Below are 12,830 nucleotides of genomic sequence, written 5' to 3'. Positions count from 1 at the left end.
ATATTTCGTCTACGAAAAGAACTAAAAAATTTAACACGAAAACACATCACACACAAACAAAATATTACAAATAAAAAAAATCTTACAAAAAAATTCGACAACAAAAATCCAACACTAAAAAGGAGTTCATTAACAAAAAAAATGTAATTAAAAAAATTCACCGCTACTAATTTTCTCTACCATCACGCGCAGTTAACCCGACAATTGTTTACAAACTGATAGCATGTAATTCGCATTGACCCTAGCTCGATGTTTTTGTTACAACCTTGAAACACTGCACAATGCCCAGGGTTGCTTTATAAAATAAAAAAAGACAATTCTGTTAAGTGGTTTACAGGTGGATTAAGGTCGAATTACATTTTAATTATTTATTTTAATTATCATTTAAAGTAATTTATGAATATAATTATTTAACTAAAGCTTAACGTGATATTACCGCGAATTCTTATTTATTAAATCAATCACCAAAATAGGTTTATACACATATGTAAGCACTCAACATACAAAGTTGCGAACGACCGCACCTAGTTAGGTAAATACAAAATAATTATTTTTTCGTGTTCGACATTGTCATCATACAGCCTATACAGTCCACTGCTGGACATAGGCCTCCACAAGTTTACGCCAAAAATAACGTGAAATCATGTGTTTTGCCCATAGTCAACACGCTGGGCAGGCGGGTTGGTGACCGCCGAAGACGCCGCTGCCCGTCTTCGGCCTGTGAATTTCAAAGCCAGCAGTTGGATGGTTATCCCGCCATCGATCGGCTTTATAAGTTCCAAAGTAGGAGTGGAACTGTGCTATCCCTTAGTCGCCTCTTACGACACCCACGGGAACAGAGGGGGTGGCTATATTCTTTAGTACCGTAGCCACACAGTACGCAGCAGTAGTTACGACATTTTCATAAAAAGAGGGAAATTATAAAAAAAAATTCAATTGCGTAACAGTGGACAGTAACGAGCGTCATTCAAGGGTACATTATTGTCCTTATCAATGCAGTAATTGTTAGCTGAGTACAGTCGATAAAAATATAACTTAACACTTTGGTGTAGATAAATTGATTTAAATATAAAAAAGTGTGTGTGTCAACGTCAACTCACACCTGGAGTTTACTCTTTTAGAACGATTAACGAATATTATAAAGAGGAAAGATTTGATTGTTTGTTTGTTTGCATTGAATAGGCTCCGAAACTACTGAACCGATTTGAAAACTTCTTTCACTGTTACACTACCCGCTACACTACCCGCGGGTACTGTGTGGCTACGGTACTAAAGAATATAGCCACCCCCTCTCTTCCCGTGGGTGTCGTAAGAGGCGACTGAGAGATAACACAGTTCCACTACCACCTTGGAACTTAAAAAGCCGACCGGTTGCGGGATAACCATCCAAATGCTGGCTTTGAAATACACAGGCCCAAGACGGGCAGCAGCGTCTTCGGTGCGACAAAGCCAGTACTGCGGTCACCAACCCGCCTGCCCAGCGTGGTGACTATGGGCAACACACATGAGTTCACGTTATTTTTGGCGTAAACTTGTGGAGGCCTATGTCCAGCAGTGGACTATATAGGCTGTAATGACTACCCGCGGGTGACACAGGCTATATTATATTTTCAAAAAAATTGGGTGGGAAAATAGTTCCTATTTTGAAATTATTGATATATACCCGTGCGAAGCCGGGGCAGGATGTTAGTTTAAATATAAAATATGTGTGTTAGCTGCACCACGCGACTGGAGATTACTCTTTCAGGACGATTACCAAGTATTTGAAAATTAAATTGTTCTCTTAAACGAATACAATTATTATTAATTAAAATAATCTGAAGTACACTGAAACACGACTATAAAAAAAGTTAAGTAAAACGAAATTAAAGTTTTCTTATTTGCATACTCTTCCTTATTTACATTTTATTTCGGGTCCCAAAGAAAGTACATAACATGAAGATATTCTCTAAAAAAAGTTATACAATATTTTAGATCTGAGGGCACAGGAAACATCTTTCTAATAATCTGGAGCAGGATCCTGTGGTGATAAGGTGACCAGAGCTCGAGGGGGGCGAGCGTCTATAAGCTACGGTAATAACCATCAGGTGAGCCGTACGCTAGTTTTCCGACCTACTTGTATAAAAAAAAATCGTACAACATCCAGCAAGAAAACGTGCTAGACTGTATACACCTCTACACACGCAAACGCTTATAGAATATTTACAAGTATGACGCATACCTACAGCACCATGTGCCAAAATGACTTGAACTTTTTTAGAATTTTAATCACATAAATCAGAACATACAAAAAGGACAAGGCATCTAATAGCTGACGTCACGTATAGCTTCAATTTTAGATGCAATAACCAAATATTTACTATATGTAGGTATATTCTAGAAATATATAAATGCAAACTTTTGTAAGTTGGATGGATCCTTGTTACTACTTCACGCAAAAACTTTTGAATTGATGGCCACTCCCACAGGATCGGAAATTACGCAGGTGAAACCGCGAAGTGTATGTAGTTTAGTCAATAAAATAATAATAATAATAATAATAAATACTCTTTATTGTACACCACAAAGAAACATTACAAAAAAAGTGATACATGAAAAGAAAGATGTACAAAGGCGGTCTTATCGCTAAGAGCGATTTCTTCCAGACAACCTTTGGGCATAGGACATAGCGAAGAAAAAGAGAAGCGGGAGGGAAGTGTACAAACAGTTGATAAAGAATTGGCGTATAGTTAACAAGCAGTATGATATTAACAGAAGTAAATATAACATATACACATACATATACACACAATATACATACACATACATATATACAAATAAATATATACATATATACTACATAAACAAATACTACATAATATATATATTTATGGAGCTGATAATGATAATTATGAAGTATTTAGTGACAAAAAATGCGCCTTTAGATATTTTTTAAAACAGGCAAGAGATTGAGCTTTTCTTATAGAGAGAGGAAGAGAGTTCCAAAGTTGTACAGCTTTAACAGAAAAGGAGTTTGAATAAAAGGAAGTAGTATGAGAAGGAGTTTTGAGTGTTAAGGTTGAAGATGACCTGAGGGAACGTTCATGAGTGTCACAGAGAAACTCAAAGCGATTTTTTAGATAAAGCGGTGTATCTGGATGGAAAAGTACACAATATAGTAAAGAAAGGATGTGAGTATTCCTGCGAAAGCGGATAGGGAGCCACTTGAGTTGAATACTGTTAAATAAGCTAATTAAATGAAAGCCTATATGTGACCTATCGTTTTAGCTGTATTAAATTACAATTCTTGTTGTATTCTTCCATTTACACTTATTGTCATGATGGGGATGTCTGATACACAATTGCACATCTCTATAAAATAGTCAGCGCGAAAAAAAACTTAAATATAATAAGCTAACACTTCATCTGAATCTCTGAGTCGATGGTAGCTTCATATTGTACAGCTTTTTAATAATCTTGAAGAAAGACATTTTTTATTTGTTTTGGTAATGTACTACAAAGACGACAGAGCGCTAAATCTCTATCATAGTGTTATTTCATATAGTCAAAATATATATATTTATAAACAGCCAGGCTTCACAGATTATAAAGAACTAAAATTGAAAAATTTAAAACAAATTCTTTAACCTTATAAGAGTTATAAGTATATGGATAAAATAATATTCAATCACCATCTCCAGGCGGTCGAGGCGGTGCAGCTCTTTTAAACCTCATCCTTAGTCTATTCATCAGTCCCAAAGAATTGGTGGTGTCATTCAAGCTCGGAGCAAGGGGGTTTAAGGTATCAGCCATTTCTGGAGGCTTTGTCCCTGAAACAAAAAGAAGCATTTCTTTAAGCAACTTTCAGAAATAGGATTTTTACAACAAAGAAGAAATATATTGCAAAAATAATAAGACTATTTCAATAAATTTAATTCTAACTCGGAATCGCAATATTTGAATTTAATTAGTTTCATGGTCACACTTCAATGTAATAATAACATTGCTCAAATCTTTATTCAAATTTTTTTAATTTATGAGTTATTATTCTAAAATTATGCAATAAAATAGATACATAAAACAACTTTTAAACAATAATATTAATTAAATCAACACTTTTATATTTACAAGTTGTAAGAGACACAATTATATTTACAAAGCTGTTCTTGTTTAAACATATTTATGTCCTATTCATATTACTTAATTATTTAAGAATTTATCGATTAAACAAATAATAAGAACATTACATAACGTATTGTAATATTCTATGTTTCATTTCTAAGCAGTGCATAATAAAGAATACATTATATTCATAAATACAAATTTGTTAGTTTCACTATATACAGTATATACATAACAACTCCAAATTAAATGGTGTACCAAACTATCACTTGGATCAGATAATAGCTTAGATGCTCAACCAATAATGTTACGTTTAGTTTTTAATGATGGTGAAAAAACACACAGACAGATAAAATTGTAGTAAAATTAAGTTATTAGTTAAGTAATTGTAGTAAAATTTGTTTAAGGCTTTTGTTACTCTCACAACGACCCCTACAACTCATTTTTCCTATGCATCGCTGTCATACATACATTGACGGATAACAAAATTATTATAATTATTGACTTACTTTACATCACTAGTATAAATTACAACATATATCTCCTTTTGAATGACACACAATTAGTTCTAGATTAGGTGCACATGTTACTGGTGATAATTTTATATGCAATGTTTATTACAATGTTATGAATGTATTGGTTTTTCAATACTCAATGTAATAAAATTCTTATCAAGAGTCAAATACATTATTACAAAATATGGACTGTAATTTTGCATATGATTTTTTTTAATAATAATGTTGATTCTGGCTATAGAATATGGGAAATCCCCGCAAATGTTTAACAAATTGTTAGATGATTGATTATACATTTTTTAAATATTTTATTAGTTCTTTTTGAGTTTTGCTGATAGTTTTGAAAGGGTTATTATGAAATAAATAATTAAGAATAATAATAAAAAATAAAAATAAAGATAACAATGCAGAAAATTAGACAATTTTAGTAAATGTAACAATTATTTTAATTGCACACATTTGACATTAAAACCAGGACAATGTCCGAGGGGTCAACTAGTAGAAATAAGTTATATAATGTAACTAGGCAACTAACATTTTAATTGATTTTAAAACATATTATAACATTTTTAAACACATATTTTAAAAAATTCCATCAATATATATATATATATATATAAAGGAATATATTCCTTTGAGTTTGTATATTTGTATAGTACCTTTTTTTATAGCAGTACTAATATGTATTTTTAATTTTAATTTTAATTTTATGTATAGGAATTGGTAAATAACTTTAAATGTTGTTTCTTTGTTTTTTCAGGTAGGTTAAGGGTTTTTATAATTTATTTTTGTATCAAAATGTATAAAGAAAAATTGTATAATAAAATCTTTGTTTTCTCAGAGCAACACATTGTATAATTTTCCGATTCCAATTTTAAGGAGTCAACTAATGTCTTATATATTTAATAAAAATAAACTGTCAAATTTATATGAGACTCACTCAAATTTATATGAGAAAAAATATTATTTGGACCTTTATCAACGCAAATAGCACCCAAAACAATGATTGTCAGAATTTTTGTGTTTCTCTGTGCGTTAGTGCATGCTCATCTCAGAAACGGCTCATCCAATTTAGTTGTGATTTTCACTAATATATTTAGGCAAGCTTAGCTTAACATTTAGTGTTTGTTACATGTTGATCGGTTCAGAAATAAAAAAGTTATGCCAATTAAAAGAAATCACACTGAACATGTAAAGTCACTAGTCCACACGCATGAAGCCGCGAGCACAGCTTTTATTAAATATAATTACGTTGTTATGTTACACATATGTAAAACTTAGATAAATGGTTGATGGTACAAGGGTCAGATGATAAGAAGCATCTACATTATCTACATTATTATGGTCTCAAGAGTTTTAGTATCCCATATATACAGAAAGTTATATAAAAGAATCCTTTACTTACAACTGTAATATTATGTTATTAAAACTATACTTGTTATTATAAAATTTAATGATTATTCCAAAATATACACAAAGATAAATTAATACTACTGTAGTTTTATAGCTCTTGTTATTTGTTAAAATATATCAATTTACACTAATTATCATGTTTTAACTATATACTTAATAAAATATTTTTTTAAAAAGAATTACATACATAAAAAAAATTATCAATGAAGTAATTAGCGCTACAAGAAAATTTAATGAAATTATACAGCAAATATTAGAAAATTAATTTACTTACTGAGATGTATATCTCCCATATTTTTAACTTTTGTTAACACATTCTAATTTGACATTATAAAGCAAAGACTGCAAGTACAAGCAAGTTCAGTGGAATAACTAGAATTCTTAAAAAAAAAAACAATGCAATCCAATTACAGTAAAACAACTAACAGTATTACAAAGCAACTTGTGCTACATACACACAATGTATAGAAATGTAGAACAAACAAAGTATGACCTCATCTAAACCTAAATTCTAAATAAGGATAAAAAAATATACAGAATTCTCAAGTTCGATTTGATTAATGAAACCAGTTTGCCGTAATAATGAAAATAAAAAAAAAAATAAAAAAAATATGATCGATGATTTTTGGTAAAATACTTGAAATGGTAAACTTACAATATTATTTAGATATTTTAGTCCTAATGTATTATTTTAACGAGCGCTTAAAACATTGACTAAATTACTTGTTCAACATTTCTGTGTTATATTTTTGGTAATTCGAAAACAAATACTCGTTTTTTTCTTAGAAATTATCAACAAACGGCAAACATCACAAATGTAAGTTCCGTGCTGTCAATTTCAAAATTCTTTTGTCTCTTGCTCTTGACATTTTTTTTTTGTATCCTTCATCCAATTTATCCCATAGATAAAATATGAAGATTTTTTTTCTTTAATCATTGTTTTAACCCAAGAAGCTTATTAAACAGTGGAGAGAGCATCTTAAACATTTTAGTGAAGACAAGTTCATTCACCCCAGTTATGTTTTCAAAAAATCCCAATCAATATGTGTGTTGTCAACTTTTGATCAATACGTTTATGTTGTATCTCTTTTCATTTTTTCTTTTATTTGTTTTTCGTTTGCGGTCACTTTGTCCTGTTATAAATTATGCACTATGTGTTTTTTTTTGGTATAATTTTAACTTGATCAGCATATTTTTTTTTAACAAAAAAATATTATTTATTATTAAAAGGACGATTTTACCCAATTTTTTGCGCAGAACCATTTGCATTGCTTATTCAAGAGCATGGTCAAAGCATGCATATAAAAGCATATTTATCTGTACCTACCTTGATGTGGATGCTGATTTTCAGGTTTTCGTAAGGTCAGTGTTCTCCTTTCTGGTTTTACTTCCCTAATTATAGGGAGCTGCCATTTTATTTTTATAGCAACACTGAACAAAACTTCAAAAAACAGTATGATTTGATTTTGATTTTAGGTTGACTACTTTTATTATTCATGTGAGCCATTAAGCCCAAGAATAATAATAATTATTATTCATAATAAGAAACTATTTTAATAAAGAGAATATGCTTTTTGAAGAAGTTTTTTTTTAAATATATCTACTTTATCTTTATCTAAACATTAATAGCCTAGTGGTTTGGACTGTGGCTTCCTATTTGGGCATCCCGGGCATGCACCTTTAACTTTTCGAAGTTGTGCGTTTATGTAATTAAATAACACTTGCTTCAACGGTGAAGGAAAACATCGTGAGGAAACTAGCACACCTGAGAGTTCCCCATTAAGTTCTCGAAGGTATGTGAAGTCCGTCATTTCGCATTGGGCCAGCGTGATAGACTATGGCCTTTAACCCTATTCTGAGAGGAGACCTACGCTCAGTAGTGAGCCATTGATAGGTCGCTGCTGATCTTTATCTAAAAATCTTTTTTGTTTTAAGAATCTTTCAATCTTAGCGTACAGTGCAAATTTCATCAAGATCAGTTCAGTGGTTTAAAAGAAATGGGCCATAATGTTACACGTAGTCTTTTTTCATTGTAACTTTTGTTACATCAGTTTCCTTTTTCAATTCACTTTTGGATGTTTCTAAAAACACAAAATTATCTAATTATTTATTGTGTTAGGTGTCGTTCATGTGCATTTAATACTCAAAGTGTGCGCGCCATAAAAATAAAGCAGCTAATTGGTGTAAGTCTGTTTATCAACACTAAACTATACTGAGCTAGAACATGTCTACTGATTTTTTATTTTACGCATCGGCCTACCAATGACGGTAAATTGCGACGTTGCCACACCCACTACATGGCTCACTACAGGAGATAAAGACGGATATGCCCGCGTGGATTGGGCTGAGATCAAACTAACCGCAAATATTACGATAGGGTCCATCAAGTAACAACGCGTCTTCGTCATCACGTTTCTAACCCTACCAAATTTGGTGGATCTAATTATTACTTGAGTTTGAAAATTCCTTATCCCTAGCGCATCATAATCTACCGAAATAATCTTCAAAATGAAGCTAGAAACGATAAAAATATCAGCTCAAATAGTAAACGTTTTTTGATAGATTATTACCATTATCGTCCAAAGGGACACCGCTGTCCCTTTTCATTTTTGCGAGCTAACAGAATAAAGAAGAAGAAGTCTCTAAATGCTTGACAAAATTTTTAAATAGCATGGATACTAAACTTAGGATCAACGTGGTCACCCTACAGAAAGAGATAAGGAATATACGTGACGTAATTCAAGGTTAAATTTTTTGTCTTCAAGTTCAAAGCATTGTTTACGATGCACTCTCCAGTGTTTTGTATAAGCTTCTTGATTATACAGATTTATCCCCATTAAGAAATAGGCTAAAGTACTAATCTATACAACCTTATCTGAAGTGTTTTGTCTTTATAATATACAACAGGCCATCTAGCCATGCTTTTGTTAAATTTGTCTTTTAATCATAAAAAATGGACCGTTTTTCTTTACATATAACTCGTATAAGTTATACCATGTGAATAATACGATATATCACCAATAATAATAACAATAATAAATAGCTTTATTGCACACAATAAAACAAATAATTGTGTTTGCTCGCAAACGAAAAAAAAATCGACATCAATTACTTCGACGAGTAATACAACGTAGATCGACGAAAAAATAGTCAAGTAACTACGCGTTATCAAAGATTACTCAAAAAGTAGTTATTAGATCTCAATTAAATTTATATGTGACCAAATGACAAACATCAGCTTTCGATTAAATTAAAAATTATCAAAATCGGTACACCCAGTAAAAAGTTATTGCGGATTTTCAAGAATTTCCCTCGATTTCTCTCAGATCCCATTATCAGATCCTGGTTTCCTATCATGGTACTAAACTAGGGATATCTCCTTTCGAACAAAAAAAGAATTATCAAAATCGGTACATCCAGTAGAAAGTTATGCGGTATAATACAACGTAGGTCGACGAAAAAAGCATCAAGTAAAAACGCATTATTAGATATAACTCGAAAAGTAGTTGTTAGATCTCAAATAAATTTAAATGGGAACAATTGACACACACCACCTTTCGATTAAAAAAAAAAAATTGCCGAAATCGGTCGACACGGTCAAAAGTTCTGATGTAACATAAAAAAAAAAAAAATACAGTCGAATTGAGAACCTCCTCCTTTTTTGGAAGTCGGTTAAAAAACAAAGTCACTTCCCGCTGTCTGTATGCTTAGATCTTTACAACTTTATGCGGTTCTTTAGTAAATACGAGTTATTCTGGAGGAAGGTTTATAATACAAATTACACGTATTATACATATAAACTTTATATGTACAATTTACAATACGTCCATAATATTATATAGTAGATGAACACTGATAGTATTTGCTACCATGCGAAGCCGGGCGTGGGTCGCTAGTTTACAAATAAGTAATGGTCATGGTGTTCTGTGTATATTTTACTGAGGTAGGGCACAGCAGGAATTTTCTGCTCAAAATATGGAGCAGCCCGACTGGGCTAGTACCTCGACCTTATAGAAGATCACAGCTAAATAATACTGTTTTCAAGCAGTATTGTGTTCCTGTTGGTGAGTAAGGTGACCAGAGCTCCTGGGGGGGGATTGGGTCGACAACGCCCTTGCGATGCTTCTGGTATTGCAGGCGTCTATAAGCTACAGTAATGGCTTACCATCAGGCGAGCCGTACGCTTGTTTATCGACCTAGTGGTATAAAAAAAAAGCAGTCATTGTGGGTCCCTACCGTGCCTCGGAGAGCACGTTAATGTTATTATTCTTGAAATGGCTCCCTTGCGGATTTGCCAATATCAGAGTATTTAAACTTTGCTAACTCATAGTAGGAATTATATCCGCCAACCCTCAGTGGAGTATCGTGGTGGATTAACGGCCGAACCCAATATTCAATCTATCTCTGGTTATGTCCTACTAGAGACAGAAATATCTATCTATCATTCATTTTACTGACCCAATAAACTTGTCGACGATAGGCTATCTTATCCTTCAAAGCTGTCTATCGACGAGAGGGAGGATAGCTTACTAGAGATATAGTTCGCGTCATGTAAAAAGAACGCTGAAAGAAACTGGAGGGGGTGCGTTTGCGCATGGGTATACTCGCGCACAAGTACTACTGTTTTATTTTTTAATTAGGCTTTCACTCGCGGCTTCGTATAATGGTTATTGGTAGGTACATTAAAAAATACTAGAAATACAAGTGCGAATAATTCGGACTAAATAAGTATAATAATTATCACTTTACAAAATCACAATTTTTTTTAAACAAAAGCAATAACAAATTTTTTAGTTATTGAATTGTCGTATTCAAAAAAAATAATTATCTGTACTCTCGATATTCGTATCTTAATAGTTTTTATGTGTTTAAAATGATAAATTGATAATTGTTTTTTAGTGAAATAAATAGTAAATGGAGAATTTTGTAATTTAAAACTTTTGTGCGCGATAATAATTTGAGTCGACGTCGAACTGTCAACCGCTGTCAACCAATAGCACACCGGCAAGCATGCGACACGTGATAAACACTCCCGTCCCCCTACCCGTACCACCAAATAGACCGATAAATCGCTTCTGCGCAGCTTCAAGGCCAGCGTTCTTTTTACATGACGCGAACTATAACAGTTCGTATGAAAATGACAGTGTAAGCGTCCCAATATTATTAGAGTTCTATCTGTCAGTAACGTTGGTTATCTTTAGTAACAACAATATCCGATCTATAGTTTTCGGGGGATAACTAAGATTTATTAATTGAAAAAGTATTTTCTTTGTTTAAAATAAAATTAATTTCGAGTGAAAAATAATGGCAGACTCAAGTTCAAGTAGCAGTTCAAATGATATTGCTCTTTTGCAACAATTAATTGAATAAAAATTATATGTTTCTTGTGAAATAATACTTACTTTACTCATCTTGTGAATAAAACAAACAATTTGGTGAATGATTGTACCTATAATTTGCAATGATTTGTATAATTTGATTTGTAAAAAAAATATACAAATTCAAACGAAACAACGATTCAATAAAGCGTAATGGCGTCGTAGCGTCTTTTCGTGTCGTGTTAAAACGTTCCGTTACTAGATTTACCATGGATTCCATATTAAAATAATATCATTTATTATAAATTAAAAAGTCTGTGTAAAAATTAATTTGTCCATATTTTTATAAAACAAGATTACTTTAATATGAATAAAATTTGTATGACAAATTTAAATACTACAAAACATCTGTGTAACATAACTGAGGCCGTCTGTGACGCTGCGTATACTGGAATGTAAGGAAGAGCTCAGGTAGCCGGTCTATCTACAGCTAACTGGAGATAGTAGTCCCCTATGCGAATTATTGGGACAACTACAAAGGATAGATAGTTAGTTATTTGCAGTCGATGATAACTACCTATCTCTATCTTTAGATTGAATATTGGGTTCGGCCGTAAGCCTAACTAATACTTAATCTGTGGATTAAGCTTCGAACTTTCTCCAACATGAAGAGCGATGCCTACCGGTGGGAGTCCCCAACAGTGGCAGTGGGCTGAAGCGAATACATATACAGTATATTACAGTACGATCAAGTGAATTAAAGAATAGATTAAAAAAAGATTATAGTCATATTCTAACTATAGACATGAATACTAATCTGTACATAGAAAAAATTAATCAGTGTGTTCAAAATACCAAAAAATTGTTTTATTTTATCATGCTTTTTAGCTCGCACTTCTTACGTCTATTTGCGCATGGTCTTTTTCCATCATTTTATTTCAAATAAATTGGGGCTATAGATATCCTATCTATTTGGTTTTTCTTTTTATTATTAATTTATCTTATTATTAGATGAGTTTAGCTCATTACTATACCCCACTAACGATCATCTTGCTACTTTAATTTTGTTTAAAGAATAACTGCAGTCTTTTGTGAAATCTTCTCTACAGAATCTACATTCTTAGACAGGGGTATCTTCACATCAACTATAATTATTATTTTTAAAGATACAAACTACAAAGTACAGAACAACTATAATTGTAAAAGAACTATTATAACTGTAAATGACAAATCAACTGCTTTTGAAGCCTACTTAAATAATTTTGATTTGTCTAGCTTCAATATAGTCTTAGCTACCAACCAAGTCTTTAAGGAAAGGGCACAAGGTGAGAAGCGGACTTTGAGATGAGACTGACATAGTACATCATTAACGTGCCTACACTTCAAATTATTTGTCAAATGGCCCGTTTCGAGAATGGCATCTACAATTTTCACACAATTTAAAAAATATTACATACATCTTTAGAAAGTAACTAGTATGTTA

At 32.1% G+C, this 12,830-nt stretch overlaps 1 protein-coding gene across 1 annotated transcript in view; it reads right to left on the bottom strand.

Moving 5' to 3' along the window:
• Positions 1 to 3,891, bottom strand: part of LOC123666500 (solute carrier family 12 member 9) — a 42,952-nt gene extending 39,061 nt beyond the window's left edge. The window contains 1 exon segment of the mRNA XM_045600586.1: positions 3,672 to 3,891. Within this exon segment, the coding sequence (XP_045456542.1) occupies positions 3,672 to 3,828 (157 nt within the window). The 5' untranslated portion in view covers positions 3,829 to 3,891.
• Between the last annotated feature and the right edge of the window lie 8,939 nt (positions 3,892 to 12,830).

The sequence above is a fragment of the Melitaea cinxia genome, chromosome 26, assembly GCF_905220565.1.
Source record: "Melitaea cinxia chromosome 26, ilMelCinx1.1, whole genome shotgun sequence".
Classification (NCBI taxonomy): Eukaryota; Metazoa; Arthropoda; class Insecta; order Lepidoptera; family Nymphalidae; genus Melitaea; species Melitaea cinxia.
The sequence above is the reverse complement of the archived record's forward strand: the minus strand, read 5'-3'. Positions and strand labels throughout refer to the sequence as shown.